Source organism: Martes martes (assembly GCF_963455335.1).
Source record: "Martes martes genome assembly, chromosome: X".
In the NCBI taxonomy this organism is placed as follows: Eukaryota; Metazoa; Chordata; class Mammalia; order Carnivora; family Mustelidae; genus Martes; species Martes martes.
Window position 1 is genome coordinate 27,492,729 of NC_137897.1, and position 19,260 is coordinate 27,511,988.

Consider the following 19,260-nt stretch of genomic DNA (forward strand, 5'->3'; position numbering starts at 1 on the left):
CCTCAACTCTATGGTCAAATAATCTTCGACAAAACAGGAAAAAATATCCAGTGGAAAAAAGACAGTCTCTTCAATAAATGGTGCTGGGAAAACTGGACAGCCATATGTAGAAGAATGAAACTCGACCATTCTCTTACACCGTACACAAAGATAAACTCGAAATGGATAAAAGACCTCAATGTGAGACAGGAATCCATCAGAATCCTCGAGGAGAACATAGGCAGTAACCTCTTTGATATCAGCCACAGCAACTTCTTTCAAGATATGTCTCCAATGGCGAAGGAAACAAAAGCGAAAATGAACTTTTGGGACTTCATCAAGATTGAAAGCTTCTGCACAGCAAAAGAAACAGTCAACAAAACAAAGAGGCAACCCACAGAATGGGAGAAGATATTTGCAAATGACAGTACATACAAAAGGATGATATCCAGGATCTATAAAGAACTCCTCAAACTCAACACACACAAAACAGACAATCATATTAAAAAATGGGCAGAAGATATGAACAGACACTTCTCCAATGAAGACATACAAATGGCTACCAGACACATGAAAAAATGTTCATCATCACTAGCCATCAGGGAGATTCAAATCAAAACCACATTGAGATACCACCTTACACCAGTTAGAATGGCCAAAGTTAGCAAGACAGGAAACAACGTGTGTTGGAGAGGATGTGGAGAAAGGGGAACCCTCTTACACTGTTGGTGGGAATGCAAACTGGTGCAGCCACTTTGGAGAACAGTGTGGAGATTCCTCAGGAAATTAAAAATAGAGCTTCCCTATGACCCTGCAATTGCACTACTGGGTATTTACCCCAAAGATACAGATGTAGTGAAAAGAAGGGACATCTGTACCCCAATGTTTATAGCAGCAATGGCCACGGTCGCCAAACTGAGGAAAGAACCAAGATGCCCTTTAACGGATGAATGGATAAGGAAGAAGTGGTCCATATACACTATGGAGTATTATGCCTCCATCAGAAAGGAAGAATACCCAACTTTTGAAGCAACATGGACAGGACTGGAAGAGATTATGCTGAGTGAAATAAGTCAAACAGAGAGAGTCAAGTATCATATGGTTTCACTTATTTGTGGAGCATAACAAATAATATAGAGGACAAGGGGAGATGGAGAGGAGAAGGGAGTCGAGGGAAATTGGAAGGGGAGGTGAACCATGAGAGACTACGGACTCTGAAAAACAACCTGAGGGTTTTGAAGGGGCGGGGGGTGGGAGGTTGGGGGAACCAGGTGGTGGGTATTAGGGAGGGCACAGATTGCATGGAGCACTGGGTGTGGTGAAAAAACAATGTATACTGTTATGCTGAAAATAAATAAAAATTTTAATTAAAAAAAAAGAATTATTTAAAAAAATGGCCAAATATTCTATTCTATTTTAGTTGAAGACAATACAATAATATATGCTTTCACTAATAAAAAATTAATCATAGAGCTATCATCATATACTGTCATGGATAAAATGAGTCTATATCATATCTTTTTCTTGGTTAAAGCTTTCCAAGTCAGAAGAGATCGTGAAGATGTCCCATAAAAAACCTTTTATATACAAAAAATAACTCAAAGATAAAATATTAAAGGAAAAGTTATTACATTAGTTTTTCAGAAACTCAATTTCATTTTGAAATTGGGTCAGAGGGCCCACTACTTCAGTAAATCACTATCATTACTCCAGCTAGTTTGTGTCCTAAAACACCTGGGTGTACCAGACCTATGGATTTCTGTAGTGCACAAATAGTATGTTAACATAATGCACAAAATACAGTTCATATTCACTTGCCAGTAAAACACTTAGTAACATCATTTTTAATGCAAAAGACTCCACCTAATAAATATGGGTAGGCTTTTATATTGACCTAGAAGAAACTATTTTTGTTTTAAGGTACCCTCCAATTCCATATGTCTGAGTCATTCAATAGACATCTGTCACCCTGAGTTTGGGCACATGTGCAATAGGCTCTGTGCTTGTGCACATAGTTACCCAGCAACTAACTTTCTTTTTATAAATTAGCTCCATTCCAGATTAAGACAGATGAAAGATTTCCAGTCAATGTGACCAGACCTCAGGGTGGAAAATGAGCTCAGGAAGGCAGCTATCTGAAACTGAATCCTCCCTGGAATGGACATTCCGTTCTAAGTCCCCTTCAGGGAAACTCCAACAATAACTCAAGCAGAAGCAAACAGTTGTCTTCCAGGTAGTCCAAGCCAACTGCACTCTTTCTTAGCAATCTGTCCTCAGACACCCAGCCAGAGACTTAAAACTCTTCTACCCACATCAAAGAACAGCAGAACCAGCATGCACATAGTGTACGAACAGAAGCGATTCACCAATTTCTATCCTCCTTGAATCTATCTTGCTTGGTAGTAATTCAACTCCAAAATGATCTCAGCTTTGTAGTCCCTCAAAGGAATCCCCACAAGCCAGGCTTCTTTTTTAACTACGAGTTTCTTTCGAGACTAAGAAAAGAAATTGGGAAAACCCAAAATACTACTGATTACAGGAATGATCTAAATAAAGCAACAGACATTTCAGACTAAGGTTTATAACTTTTACAATTCATTGAGCCCTCAGGAAAAAAATAATATACTAAGAATTATCCTACTCTGTTTTATTAGTTATCGTGTGTGTGTGTGTGTGTGTGTGTGTGCGCGCGTGCGTGCATCTGAGTATAATAATACACACCAGAATTCACTGTTACACATGAGCCCTTTTCAGCCTGGGCACCTGAGTTCCAAAAATATAGTTATTTCATGACTAAATAACAGTTAGACTATTGCTGCAGTATTTAATCATTCGTATATGTGCCTAGAAACAATTAGGCACAAGTAACCCATAGATAACAGACAAAAACTCTCCTCTCAAGGAGCAAGGGAATGAGTCAGAAGCAACCTGACATTGACATCAGAGGATATAATTACTTGTGCGAAATTATCTACAGTGAGTTTTCATTAAGAACACAGAATAGAGATACCTATCCTGCCCAGGGTAGTCTGGAATGCTTTTTAATGATGTTCTATAAACAAACACTAAAATAATGGATATAAATTGTTAGTACAAGATACAAGGTGATAGTGGTTTTTGTTTTTGTTTGTTTGTTTGTTTTTTGCTTTTTTTTTAAAAAAGATTTTATGTATTTGACAGAGGGAGACATAGTGAGAGAGGGAACACAGGCAGGTGGAGTGGGAGAGGGAGAAGCAGGCTTCCTGCTGAACAGGGAACCTGATGTGGAGCTCGAACCCAGGACCCTGGAATCATGACCTGAGCGGAAGACAGACACTTAATGACTGAGCCACCCAGGCGCCCCTGATAGTGGTTTTTGTAAGAACATTCTAGGAAGTGGGAATAAGTCATAGGCATGCAATTACATGACTTATTTATGGAACCACAATTTTTATGACTGGAGAGAAGTCTACATGGAGGACAACAGCAGATAAAAAAGTGAGGGACATACTGTAAAAGGTCCTGTGTGCTGGGGCCTTGGATTTTACCCTGTAGCTAGAGGATTCTCTATAGGATGCTAAGATACAGACACAAGAACCGATTAGTGTTTTAGAAACATACCCACAGTAACAATGAGAAGGATGGATCTGTTTAAGACTAGATTAAAGCAGGGAGATCTCAGACACACACACATTCACACACACACACACACACACAGATATACACACATGTGCATGCACACATACTATCAGAGATCATCTCTTGATCTGTGCATCTGTTTATACAATTTGTCACCTCTTTGGAGGTTAAATGTAAATTAGCTATTCATTAATATTAATAGTTAAAATAATACAAAGTACAAAAACCGTCTACTTTGTGGACATTTTGCCAATGACCAGGAAACGTTCCTTCCTATTGCCTACAATAAGCAACATTGCAAAGCAACATTAATATTCCTATTTTTCTTTTGAAGGCAATCAATATTAAATACGCTCAGCTCAGCACCAGGCATTCAATAAATAAATAGTTAAATACAGGCTTGTCCATGATTAATTAGCTTGATAGGTAGACTCAGGTTGAAAACTCAAGTAGTCTCTGGTTTTATCCAGTTACCATGCCTGTGGACCAGCATAATCTCTAAAATGCCAGCCCTTCTCATGCAGGCTTTTTGGTCATAAACAACCTGAAACACAATACCTCACAAGGTAGGACATTTAGAACAAGGCTTAAATCACTATGACATTTTGTTCAATAAGTGATGCATGTTCCTCTATAACAGAAATGGATTGCATTCTAGTGGGTTAGCATTAAACCATTCTTTGTCTGTACCCTAAGTGGTGGATTTATTAATTTACAAGACTTATCTGTTGATTAGATCTGGTGATGACACACTGGCCTTCAGGTTACTGAGGGCTTGTTAAAGGTTTAACATTGTATTTAAAAAAATATTTTGCAGTAAACATGGAGTCATAGGAACCTGCAAAGAAATATGCAGGGATGTCTTGTGCAACCTTCACCATACCTCCTACAATGTTGACACCTTGGATAACTATAGTACAAGGTCACAATTGGCAAACTATCCATATAATGCACAGAGTTTCTTCAAATTTTTACCAGTTATACATAAATTCACTTGTGTCCTTCTGTCAGTATTTGCGTGCATGTGTGTTTGTGTGTGTAGTTATGTGCATTGTTATCAAGAATAGTCTTGCACAAAAAATGCCACCATCAAGATACAGAATAAGTCCATTACCACAGGCTCTCTTCTGGCACCACTACATTGAGTAACCCCCATTCCTAACCTGTTGCAACCAACAATCTGTTTTTTGGTCTTCATAATTTTGTTATTTCAGTAATGCTATTCTTCTCAATAATAATGAAAGGAATAACACAGTACGTAATCTTGGAGGGTTTTGTTTTTTTTTTTTTTCCAAGCATGGTGCCCTTGAGATTCATGAGAGTTGTTGTATTATCAATAGGTCATTTCTTTGTACGGCTGAGTAGTATTCCACAATATTGATGTGTCGTTTGTTCCACATCCATCCATTGGTGGATATGTGAGTTGTGTCCAATTTCTGACTATTACAAAAAAAAAATGCTGGTGTAAACATCCATGTACAAGTTTTGTCATGAACATCAGTTTTCTTTTTCTGGGATAAATGCCCAAGAGTGGAATTGCTGGGTGATACAGTGATTACATGTTTAGTTTTAGAAGCCAAGCTATTTTTCCAGAATGGCTGTATCACTTTACATTCCCACCAGCATTGTATGGGAGAGCCAGTTTTTCTGCATCCTTTTGGGCTTTGGCGTTGTCACTTTTTTTTTTTTTCCAATTATTCTTGATAAAAATTGTAAAACTTGCCTAGCATTATGGTTTGATATACATAGCGAAGTATGTATATCAGTGATAACTCCTGTCAAGAGTAGCTACCCTTGGGGTGCCTGGGTGGCTCCGTGGGTTAAAGCCTCTGCCTTCGGCTCAGGTCCTGATCCCAGGGTCCTGGGATAGAGCCCCGCATCGGGCTCTCTGCTCAGCGGGGAGCCTGCTTCCCTTCCTCTCTCTGCCTGCCTCTCTGCCTACTTGTGATCTCTGTCTCTGTCAAATAAATAAATAAAATCTTAAAAAAAAAGAGTAGCTACCCTTTTACTCTCTGCTTCTATGCATTCAATTTTTTGATATTCCACATATAAGTGAGAACATGCATTTTTTTCTTTCTGTGTTTCACTGATAATTGTCTTTTTCTTACAAAATGGGAAAGCTATTATTAACAATATATTTTTATAGAGTATAATCTATTTTTCACTGCCAAATTCTTTTGCCTTTTCACAGAAAAACTATTTAAATGTGCTTTGAGTCCTCTTACCTTTCTATACTCTAGGACAAATTACTTAATGGTCACTGTCACTTTTTCTCTAATACTTTTTTTTTCAAAGATTTTCTTTTCTTTTTTTTTTTTCAAAGATTTTATTAATTTAATTGACAGAAAGAGAGAGAGAGAAAGCACAAGCAGGGGGAACAGCAGAAGGAGAGGGAAAAGCAGTCTCCCCACTGAGCAGGGAGCCCAATGAAGGGATCGGGTGCTCCATCCCTGGACCCTGAGATGATGACATAAGCGGAAGGCAGACACTTAACCTACTGAGCCCCTCAGGCGTTCCTCTCTCATACATCTTAAAAATGAAATCATTATTTCTTCTTTACACCCAAATATACATTGCAAGCTTCTAGGTTACAAAGAAAATGGATCTCTTCTTCAAGAGATAAATTGGTGAAGATAAGAAAAAAGAGTAAATGAGTGATTTTCCAGGATATCCACAGATAGCAAGTTGAAAGAGGGAGGGAAGGCACCAACTGTAAGAAACAGAAAAAAAAAAAAAAGGAATAGACTAGAGTGGAATTGAGAAAGAATATCATGATGTGAAGGAAGCAAACACTGACAAGTGCCATTGGGAGTTACCGAGATAGATGCAGGAAAGAAAATATCTGGGTTGAAAATAGTAAAACAAAACAAAACCAAGAACCAAAGACTACAGTAAAATGGAGTATGGATAATAAGAGAAGAGAATAAAACCCAATGACAGAAAGAGCAAATCTTCATTAATTATTCATATACATTGAGCTTCAACCAGAACTAAAGTGCTTTTGTTGTCATATAAAATGCAATCAAATTATCATCATTATTATTATTATTTAAAGATTTTGTTTATTTATTTGACAGAGAGAGATAACAAGGGGAACACATGCAGAGAGAGTGGGAGAGGGAGAAGCAGGCTACCCACTGAGCAAGGAGCCTGATGCGGGGCTCGATCCCAGGACCCTGAGATCATGACCTGAGCTGAAGGCAGACACTTAATGACTGAGTCACACAGGCACCCTAAATTATCATTATTATTACAACATGTTCTTTTATGTAAATGGTTGTAATTATAGCATGCAACAAAATATTACACACATTATTAAAAAATGCTTATGTGCCTGGTTCTGGAAAAACAGTAGTGAGCAAAACTAAATGAGATACTTGTATTCATGGAACTTACCATGTACTCTGAGTGATAAGCATTGATTAGTAACACCCCCCCACACACACACATGTCATTCATATATATATGGAATCAATACAGTGCTGTGTGTTATGGTAGGCTATTATATGATAGTGGCATTTTATCTGCTCAAGGGAATTATGACATCTTTCCACCAGCAGTGGCTTATAAGTAGAAAGGGGTGTTAGCTAGGTCAAAAAAAAAGGGTAAAGAAGGTTCTGGACAAAGAGAAAAACATGTGCAAAAGCCCTACAGCAGGAAGAAGTGAGGCCTATTCAAGGAACAGAAAGAAACCCAGAAAACCGGTAAGGCAGGGGCAGCATTACAGGAGATGTGACAGGAGAGTTAGACAGTGTCTAGATCTTGTTCTATTTTGTTTTGCTTTCCTAGAAATGAGCAGAAGCTACTAAAGTGATTGAATGTGCACTGATATTGTCAAACTTAGGTGACTGGATGAATTTTAGAGAATAAATGATAAGGAATGGGGAAGAGGCAATGCAAAACACCAGAATGGCTACTGCTGTTGTATTCCTAGGGAGACAAAGCTACTTGAGCTAGGCTAATGGTAGAAGAGATGAAAAGAAGTGGATCAAAAGATACTAGGGAGATAAAATCCAAATAATCAATGGTTTAGACACAAGTGGTTGAGAGGTAAGTGTTTCAAGGATATAATATGTTTCAAGAGCTTGTGAAACTAGAATGGTGGCACCATTCACTGACAAAGGGAACAATGAGAGAAGATCAGGTTTCATGGACAAAGGACAAGTTTTGTTTGGGGCACTTAGAGCAGAGGTGACTTTGTCACATATAAATGGAGATGCCAACCAGGCAGTTGAAATTGCAGTTCTGGAATTTACTAGAGAAATCTGAGCTGGAGGTATAATTTGGTTAGTTATCTCCACATGTGTGTTAGTAAGTCATGGGCATGGGTGCAATGACCAAGGAAGGGACTACAGAGAGAGAAGACACTCATGCTGGGAACGAGCCCTGAGAAATCCTAATATTTAAATGTCGAGTACAGACAATTAGCCTATAAAGTAGATCAAACAGAAATACCCAAATAAATGGGAACAAAATCAGGAGAGTGCAATGAACAGAGCTCAAGGACACACAACAATTTTAAAAAGGGAGAAAATAGTTAATGTTGGTATTGCTAAGAGTTCAAGAAAGTAGATGGAAATTTTCTCAATTGGTTTTAGTGACGTAACATTCTCTATTTCATGTAAACTACGTTGACTGAAGTTTGAATTAAGAAAAATAACAAAATCATTAAATTTTAAGGAAAAATATTAATCTAGTCCAGCTGATGAATATAAAGTATAGAAAGGTAATATTTTTGTTTTTCTGTATTTATCATACTTTGATAGTATGATAGACTCACTTATTCCATTTTCTTAAGAAAATTATCAAAAAATCCCATTAACAATAGTTACCTCTAATGTTTAATATTAAAATTAAATGACTGATAGCTCTTTAAGAAATAAATAAAATATTAAACCACAACTATTTCTTACACTTGGGAAGTGACATTGGAATATAATTTTTTTTCCTTTTCCCAACTGTGTTGTAGTGTTTATGTTTTCTGAATGGAAGCAGTATTTTCAGGTTTGTTTTAATAGTATTTATTGATTTTATAAATACTAGTCAAGCTGAACATTTTTGTACACAAACCATCTAATTTCTAGACTTTGTGTGTGTGTGTGTGTGTGTGAGAGAGAGAGAGAGAGAGAGAGAACAAGAGAGGGAGAGAGAGAAATCTATTCATACTAGTGATACTTCATAGTGCTATGCACGTACAAAGTACTGTCAATAACTATTCATGTTGGATAGATTAATGTCTCATTAATCCTTGTCTATGCATCACCACCCCTTCTACTCATTCTCTAATTCACATCTCCATAGCCTATACTCTAAGGCCTATTTATAGAGGTAGATACTTTGGTGAAAACCTCCATAATCACATCAGCCATAAGTAGCCATTTATGGCTGATTTGTACCATGCTCTGTAAATCTCTTGACATATTACAGTAGTTGTATTTATATGCATGTGTGTGTGACCATGTGTGTGTGTGTACCTATGGAGTTATAATCTCAAAGAAGTCAGACAGAACATAGCAGGTGTTTGCTAATGTTTGGCTACAAGCAAGTAAAAACTTAATAGTAAAAAAGTTGCTCAATACCATATTAATATTCCATCTAGTCTTACTTCCCCTGAAAGCTAACTGATAAGTACATTACACTCATCCATGACTAAATTTCAATTACTCAAGTGCCTTCTATTGCTTCAGTACAATTCTAGTTTTATTTAAACTGAACTGTCAATGTTTTCTAAGTATTTTTACCATTTTTCCAGATTTAAGAATAATCAATTTCACTAATGGTTCTCAAGAAATTTTAGACATTTCTCCAATAAGCATCTATATTAACTAAAATAGCATTAAATAAAGTGCAAACTTACCTTGTCATATCTATGCAATTCTGTATTCTCTAAAGGATGATTTTTCATATTGCTTAACAACTCTGACTGAGCAATTGAAATTCAGACTATGATAAATGTTTTACACTGAAGTCTCATTTCATTATACAGCAGTCAGTTGAAATGGGGTTTCCGAAGGAGGTATTTTTAGGAAGTGCAGAGTACAGGAAAAAGCTGAATACATTACACAATTTAAATATTTATTGAGGATTTTCTACTAAGGCAACATTTTGGTGATATCTCACAGAAATAGCAATATGGGAAAGGAAATTAGGGGTAAATAGATGACAGAGACTGTGGAAACCAAGACACCTGGTGTTGCAAGTGTGATCCTCATTCATAAAGTCACTAAATGGGAGATTGAAAGAAACTCCTCTTTACTGAAATACTACTTTCCTCAGGATTTTATCATTCTACCTAGATGTTTCTATAACTTCTTGGCATGTTCTTGTCTTCCATATGGAATTCCTGACCTCCTTTCACACTCCATGATCTTTCTAGTTGGTCTCATCCAAACTCGATGGCTCACATCTCAATTCTCCAATAATGACTTTGTTTCTAGACTCACAGCCCCTATATACAGTGTGCACACTCTTTGTAAAAACTTAGCATCCACACCCCCAATGCTTCTCAGCATTCCTTGAAGTCTTCTTGTAATTGGCACTATTACCCACCCAATTCTATGGACCATGGAAAACACCACATCCATCAACACCAATTCCTATTTACTCCAACTCATAACTAAATCTTGAATAAATTCCCTTCTTCCAACTTCAGTGTCACCATTCTGGTCAATACCACCTTCTGCCCCTGGAGAAGCTACCAGAGTGATAATCCTTCCTCTACTCTTTATATCTCCTAATCTCTTCTTCACAAAACAGAATGATATTAAGGAAAAAAATCCACAAGTATGTTCATATCACTGGCCTACCCAAGACTCTAAAAGGCTGTCCATTGATTTTACTATAAAGAAAAAATCGTTCCCATGGCCTCTGAGGCTCTTAGTTACTAGAACCCAGCTCTCACAGTTTTAGCAGCACACCAGTTCCAAACTTTCTCTGACTTACTATACTCAAGGAAAATTCACTTTTTTTTAGTTCTTTTTTCATACCAAGTTCTATCTTCACACATGTTGTTTCCTCTGAATGTAAACATTTTTCCTCTCTCTTTCTCCCTTTGACCACTGTTCCCCGATTCCATTCTTTTTTGTGTTACTTTGAACATAATTTTCCTAGGGATCTCTCCCCAACTTCTAATACTAGTCTAGGTCTCACTATTATGCATTCTTATAACAATGTATGCTTTATTCTCCAGCCCCTACCTCAAATGAGATTTAAATAGTGTGTGACTATTACATATATATATATATATATGTGTGTATATATATATATATATATATATATATATATATATTCTATCCTTAATTCTAATCTCAGTGAGTTTGCTTGTTTAGAATCTTATCTCCAGAGACTAGTACAGTACCTGGCATGGAGTAGGCACTCGATATATATATTAGTTGCATGAATGAGTGAATAGCAAACTGTTCCTTCTTTAAACAGTGGTCACCGAAACCCAATACAATACAAACTTGACAGAGTCACTTCTTTTGATATTTTTAGTTCTGGACTTCTTTTGAGAGCAACTCTATTTCCAGACATTTAAAGTAAAAACTGCAAAATCCACAGACTTGAGCCAACTGAACTCTGTGATAACACTTGGTACTCTCTGACATAGCCCATTAGAGATGGGGTGTGTACACCTAATCCAAAGGAATCCTCTAGCTCTTCAGCAGCTGTTCACATGGCTCCTGACCTGCCCTTCAGGCTCTACTAAATCAGGATTCCCCAGCTGTCTGAGCTTCCAGTAAGCTCTTTTAGTTAACCAGCTACAAGCCAACATTGCTTCTATCTGGTTGCAGTCTGTAGAGTCAGATTTTCCTTTTTCCTTACAAGTTATTTTCCAATATACGGGAGCCTTTGGGATTCACAGATAATTTTATTGGTTCCTCAGCCATTTTTATAACATATTTCTAATCCTGCCCTCCTTGAGCATCAGTAGAAAAAGAAATTACTCAACCTGCCTTTGGTGAAAATATGTGTGCAGTTCTGATTCTGTGATTTCTATCTTTCACATTTCTTTAGTTTGACATTACACAGTTTCCAAAGCTAAAATCTGAACTCCTAAGAGTGTGCTGACTCCCGTGCCCTTTAACTCAGCACTTAGCTCAGGCTAAGGTAGTACTGCTGCTGTAATCTGATAAAGGAGCAGACAAGTTGTGTGCAAATAAAGATGGGTGCCAAGAATGAGCAAAAAGCCACTGATGTTTATGCCCTTTTATAGTCCTGATTCAATGACAGTCTTAGCCAGAAATGGAGCAGGAGGGGGGACAGCAATTTAAAACAAACAAAGCAAAAACCAAGGAAAGGGTGAAAACACTGAAAGGGCAACTCCTTTATTTGCCCATAATTGGAAGTAAGATTAGACTATTATAATGCTAATTGTGCTCCGTTAATACTGCTTTTTCTAAAACATCAGTTGTTTCATAGTGGTGGAGATAAAGTACATTTAAAAGTTGAAAGTAAACTAGCCAAATACTGTACATTATGTTGGCATATGTAAATTCCTTGCTCGTCACAATGCCCATGAATGGTTTGAATATTTATTAAATATAAACTAAAAGCATGACAATTCAAACATCTATTTTCTTCAAATATCTGTTTTTCTCAAGTTTCTTTAAAATCATGTTAACCCTGTTTAAAATCCATTTAAATGTCAACATTCTGACTTTATTACACAGATAAGCGTTGGCTTTCATGATGCACTTTAATATTCCTCCTATTCATTACAATAACAAGATTATATACTAAAATAAATAAAATAATAGACTAAAATAAGTAAAAATAGAAGCAAAACTCTTCCTCATATTCTTGCACTTGAACTGTAATGTAAGACTAAATCTTTTTAACTAGAATTTACTGTACTTCAGATTTTGAAAGTGACATGTAAAACCAATTTTCCAACAACTTTTCTTTAAAATTATATGAAATTATATTATTTCCCCAAAATTATATGGAATAAAAATATTAAATCAAGAGTTCTGGAAGACTCATTTACAAACAACAAAAACAACAGCAGCATCAACTTTTTACCAGCAAAGAAATGACAGTTCCATTCCAGTTAAAGGATAATTGTCTATTCGCCCCACCTTCCATTACTGAAGAATGGCATGCATAATGACAAAGCCAAAGTGAGGCACTGAGGCAGAAGACAAAAGATAATAGAGGACAGGGAGGAAATTGATTTCCAAACTCAATCCGACTGCTAGGAACACTTTTTTCTCAGGGTTTAATATCATTACATACACTATGCAAAATCCCTCCAGGGACCATAATACCCCGAGAAAATTGCCCTGTTGGTTCTTTCACCTATTAAAATTCCCAGGTGTTTTGAATACATGATATCAGAATAACATCAGATGGAGCAAAGTGTTGAATACACATTGTTTTTTTAAATAGCAGCCTCAGTGGAGGGCTTGAGCTGTGCCAAAGGGAGCACTGCCTTTTGTTTTTGTTAATGGGCATGTGGTAGAGGTTGTGTAGTCTTCAGATTGAGACTCTTTTAAGCATGAGCAAGTAAGGCCATTTTCCTCTCTTCATTCTCATTCTGCCTGCTGCCTGTAAGAACTGTGGCCGAGAAATTTAAGATACCCGTGAACGTCGGAGCCAAGGTTTTTGTAGCCCCCCCTTGTCTGCCCCATATTCAGGGCAGTCATCTTGAATAGAGAAAGAGAAAGACCATGTTGTCCCGGAGAGTTACTGTTTCTGAGTCTCTGGAGGAGATCTCTGCTTTAAAAAAAAGGTACATGCAAAATTATATTATGCTGTAATATATGGGGGAAAATAAGCTTTTTATACTACAGATTTCAGAAAAAAAGTAAACCAAATCATTTTAGTTGTTACTCCTCAAATTATAGTTTGCATAGGAGTGCTTCACAATGAAAAAGGGTCTCTGTCCCCTTCCAGGCAGGAGATGAGAATCTCTAAAAGGCACATTCACTTTTAATATTAACTAGAGGGAGCTTGAAATTTTACGAAGATAAAGATCTGAAGAAAAATTGCACACATGACATCCATAGACGAACTCTCTTCAAATTGGCAAAATAATAAACTACATAACACTGCCAACTGAACTTTCATATCTGTATGTAAACTAAATTCAAACTCCAAATCCGTGTTATGAATATTATTCTGTCACTATTGTATAGAGTGAAATGCCAAGAAGTTTAACTAACAGATGTTTTTAAATGAGGAAAAAGGTGAAGACTGTAAGATGTTTGCTTATTTGTTTGTGTTTTGAAGCTCAGTCTGCTGCACAGAGCATACTCCCTAAAGACAAACATTTTCATGCAACTCTACCATGGAACTTGGTTGCATTAAAAAAAAAGAAAAGTCTCTTCATTTCCCATACTGCAGCCCATGACCCTCCCAACAAAATTTTCCAAGTGCCTTGATAACAAAACACAAATCTCCTAGGACAATAGCAGGACTTTGTGAGAAAGAAAACTAATGCCTCCTTCTGAATCCAATCAAAACCTGAATGTGCTATATAAAAATAAACCAAGGTCATCATTATTCTTATCATTGTGATTTGGCTTGCCTTCAAATTACATACCCTGTATATCTGAAATAGCTGCACCGCCTCCATTAACTGAGTTTGACATCATTTTAATCAATGTATCTTTTTAGAATGAAAGGCAGAAATGTCAAATTCCTACCATTATACATTCTTTTAACTCTCTAATCTGCATTAAATAAAAGCCTGTCTTTGAGAAATAGTGTATGCTTAAAGAAATATAACTAGCATCAATTTCATCTTAAAATGTAACTGGGAAAAGTTTCAACAACAGCGCATCCCTTCATCTGGAGGTGATTTCCCATGAAATCACTTTTAAAGTTTAGTACTTTTAATTAAAGTTTAAGCCTTGAGGTCCATCACTTACACTGGTTCCTCCCAAGGCCCTACCTTATTGTCAGTTCATGATTTTGTATTATTTTTCCTAAAAGACTCTCCTCCCTCAAATTGTATAATCCCAAGGCCCATAAAACCTTGATCTGCTCCTTCCTTCATGGTTCATTATGTTTCGTTGGACAGAGGACATACATTAGTCTTATTTGTCAATTTCTTTAAAAATGATTTACATCTAAAACAAAATGGAAAACATGAATGGAAAATTATCTTCAAAGAAAGGTTAATTTCCAATGAATTTTCAATGGCTGTGTGACTTAAATGTCTTCATGCTTTTATTTAAACAGATATGCTCACATCAAACTACCATGGTTCCTATATTTGCAGGGGAAGAAAGAATAGTTTAATAAAAAATATGATAAATCATTTTTAATAAGTTAGGGGAATACTACATACAGTAGAAGGTGGAAGGGGAAGGAAAGTTTTGGAAATCACTTTGTTTTTTTCTGGTGATAAAGCCATGATGAAAGATAATAAAACAGAATTTTTAAAAACCCTGACTTTTCCAAGACAACAAAGATTTAAATCTCTTTTATTAAACCACACAAGTGGTTAAGAACTTGACAATTTGTTTCTCATGTAACAAATGACTTGGACTACAAGGATTTCAAATGAATACTTCAGAACCAAAGAGGAAGCTGTATTAATATCTCTGTCCAAATTACAAATTTCTATCTCAGTACTGTCTAGCTGGAGTAGTGTCAACTAACACATTTTTTTCCTTAAATAACATAAATTTGCACAAACCACTTGGTAATCTTAAGTTTACAGTAACTACTACATGACATTCTCTATTGCATTTTCCATAATGTTTTGCCACGTTAGAGATACAGAAAACTTCTTTTTCAATTAAAAAAATATATTATCCACTTAGATCAGCAATCTCTTTTTCATAGAGTTAAGATGCCCTTAGAAGACTCTGGAAATGAAATCATTCTAAATGATGATTTTATTAGACCTTAAGATAATTTTTATCATTTAAAAAATTCCAATGAAATGTATATTTGCAATAAATTATTTGAGTGACTCTTTGCAATGCAATAATTGAGCAATTTAAAAAGTAAACAATCTTTATGTTTACACAGGGATCTTCTGGCAACTACTTTCATTAAAAACCACACATGTACTCTTACATTTTTCAAACTAAGCAATTAAAAAAAAATCTCATTCCAATGTCAATACATTGAAACAAGTACGTCAGCTGGTAAAAGTTAATGTAGAATACAACCGTGTGAGTGTCTTCATATTCTCTTAACAAACCCACTGTCACGCAGCTTAAAATTTCACCAGATAGCTTTAAAATGTGCTTTAGTAAAGTCTACAGAGCTTGTCCCAAAAAAGGTTAGCTTTCTTTAAATTCTAATGAAGAATTTGAAGTTCTTTGAGTATCTATGACAAAGTAAAGAGCAGGTTTGCCTTTTATTTTTTGCTATTTTTTGAATTGCATCTTTGCTATTTTTTTCTAAATCACTCTCTACACTGGTTCCTGGTTTGAATTTTTAAGTATAACAATGGATCAATCAATATGTGTGCATTGCAAATAGTATATGCTATTGTGCTTTTGTAACATTAGTAAATGGGAAAGTTTTTCAACCAGAAAGCGATTCTGATGCTCACCAAATAAATTTATAAAATAAGGAAATGTCATTAAAAAGGTTTTACTATAAAATCTGGTAGCATCTAATGTGAATCAGTGAGTGCACAATGTTCTTTTTTTTTTGCACAAAGGCCAAAGTTGTGCTGTGACCTTTTTACCAGAAGTTTTGAAGAATTACTTATTTGGACAGACTTCCTTTCTTCATTGTTAAATATAGGCATCGCCATCCTATCTGTTTCAGAATGGTATAATCCGCCAGTAAAAGGCGGGATGAGGGGGGCAAGGTAATCCCCTCTGTCAATCTCTTTGGGACACACTGTACTACTCATATATTATGTTTATGTATTATTTTTACTATTGTGCCAGAGTCAATTTCTAAATTTTTCATTAGTCACCATGACTTTCTTAAAATAAACAAAATAGATGCACTTTATAGAAAAGCCAAATGAAAAAGCTTTACTGAAAAGCTAGGTCATCCTAGACATGGAACAACATGGTAAGCTTGCTATGAAATGATCAGAAGTCTCTCATGCTTATATGTTGTGTTTTCAACTAAAGCGTCTGGTCACTTGCCAGCAGAGAGCATATCACTATTTGAAAGAATTTCATGATATTCTACAGAAAAGAATACTCAAAATACTAAATATAATATGAGAAAGGGATTTTTAAATTAAATATTTATCATCCTTTTCTCTGCCTCCATTTACCCATCACAATTCCTTTTGTTTTTTTAAGTTTTTTTCCCCTGAGATGTGCCAGAGACAATATTTTTAACCTTGAGGTCTCCACACATCATTCCACTACTGCAATTAGTTCATTGAAAATAAATAGCAGGTCACTGCCCCACACGCAACCATTACTGAACAGAAGATCAAATAATCAAGATAATAACTCAGATACACAAATGACTTCACAGCAATTAAAACAGTTTGTTACAAATACTCCAGGCCTGTTATGCATATTCTATTACTTCAGTGGTTTCTTAAAAAAGAAAGATCTGCTTGATTATATTTGTGAAGAAAAAACTTTAAACTCTATCTCATTTCTACTAAAAAGTTCTCCCAGTTAGAAACATGTACACCTGCACACATATATGTATACAGGAAATATAAGATAACATTTATTCTTATTCAAAAACTACTGTAATAATTTAAAATCACTCTGCCTAATCAGTGAGCTTGCCACAAACTAAAACTTAAGCCACAGTAAAAATATTTTTAGTGACTTTGTACTTACAACAGTCCTCTACTTCTTCCCACCAAAGCATTTGGGGAAAACAAGTGTATATCAAGGCAGCAAGAAAAGTCTTGGTAAATTTTCTCCCAACTTTAGTGCTCCAATAGGTTTAGAAATGATGAGAAATCAACCAACTTCAGCAGCCTTTTAAAAAAGAACACTTCAGTTTTTCCTATTCGTTTTTCTCTGAAGCTAATTGCCTCCAAGATCTGAGTCCTGTAAGGGGAAAGTGAGTGATCCCAACACTGAGTGAGTCAACATAGTAACTGATGCCAGGATTCTGTAGAGGCCCCTGGATATTTCAAATTCCAGGACCTGCGCAGAAGCAAATGACCCGCCTTTTCTCTCAACTTGGTTTCCCATAATAGGACTGCCCATGGCCACTACATATAAGGTTGTGTTCCCAGCATGGCAAGCCCTGTGAAGTCAAATAATGTTCAACTGTGTTCTGATTAATATCCAAGCCAGAACAGAACAGCAGACATAGTACTTGCTCTCACAGGCTTCTAAACATAAAAACTCTTCAGTATACAAAACAACAGTACTTTCTGTAACTTATATGCACATTTCTAAAATAACAGAGCAGAAAATCCCAATCCAGAATAGACTTTGAGATGCCTTTCCTTTTTTTACCTTCTCAACAACACTAAAAAATCTCACTCTACTGAACAAAAAGAAATGCCCAGAATAATCTGCACTCGTTCTGTATCCACTGTCTACCAAACTTAATTTCTACCCTGGGGATCTTATCAAAAGTCAAGTATTGATGATGCCAAGAGTCTGATTAAGAAAAGCAACAGCAGAATGAAGCAGCTGAGCTCTGAAGGCAGAATGTGTATAGCTCTCAGGGGACAAGGCTTCTGCTAAAATAAAGAGTACTCTTATAATTGAACGAAGAAATCTTCCTAAAATGCTAAATTTCCATGGCACCTTATGAGAAAACTATACTAACAAATCACTCTTTCTTTGATTTCTTTGGAGGCAATTATTAAAATACCATTCTCTTGGACATTAAGTTAATTATTAATTACTTAATGGCTCTCAAAAGACATTTTCTGCTATAAGTGAACACACTTGTAATATGGTATTTGGCATGTTTGAAAACCATTCTTTGCCAATAGGAAGCTTCTTTAACTTATTTTTAACACAGCAGATGAGCCCAATATTTGTATGAAACATTGGTTAAACTTTTTAGAAGGATATTCTTTTTGCAATAATAATCTGTGCTAAAATTATTTAAGTGCTTTTATAATACCATTTGTTGAAGTGACAGACTCATTTTTCTATGTCAAGCATTCAACTGCTTGGCACAGAAATAAATTGTAGATAAAAATAAAAAAAAAAAACCCTGGCATACTGAATCAGAGCATGATGTTTACCTTAATCATTATACATTTCATATTTTAGAATACCATTATCATAATAACACCATTCTCCCCAACAAAATCTATATGAAATAAAGCATTAAGCTTAATTTGTAGATAATTGTATTTAAATTACTATTATTCAAAACAAATTTAAAATGTTCTCTGTAGGTCATCTCACTTCCTCTTCTTAGTGTGGCCATCTAAGTATGTGTATAAGCAATAATTTCATAAAACAAAATTAAAAAATGGTTTTTGACCAACATGGATCCACTTGAATAGTCTGCATGTTAGCATGTGTTTTCCTGTGCTCAAGGGTGTAATATCGCCCTGAATGTAAGTTCCTTTACACCTTGTACTGTGAGTTTTCTATAGATATAGTCACATTTAAGCCAAGGCATATGCACAGCTCATCAGCAATTTGTAAAATATCGTCTGTGAAGCATCAGCAACACATGGGAAATTTCTGGGAAAGACCTGAAAAATAAGAAACTCTGGGAGTAGGACCTAGTGCTCTATGTTTTACAGGTGACTCTAATACACAGCCAATTTTGAAAAACTATGAA

At 35.8% G+C, this 19,260-nt stretch overlaps 1 protein-coding gene across 2 annotated transcripts in view; it reads right to left on the reverse strand.

Moving 5' to 3' along the window:
• DMD (dystrophin) overlaps nucleotides 1-17,604 on the reverse strand; it is a 2,068,501-nt gene extending 2,050,897 nt beyond the window's left edge. For both annotated transcript variants that reach the window (XM_080795194.1, XM_080795193.1), the window contains exon 1: nucleotides 17,331-17,604. In XM_080795194.1, coding sequence (XP_080651320.1) covers nucleotides 17,331-17,361 — 31 coding nt within the window. In that variant the 5' untranslated portion in view covers nucleotides 17,362-17,604. The remainder of the gene's footprint in view (nucleotides 1-17,330) is intronic.
• Between the last annotated feature and the right edge of the window lie 1,656 nt (nucleotides 17,605-19,260).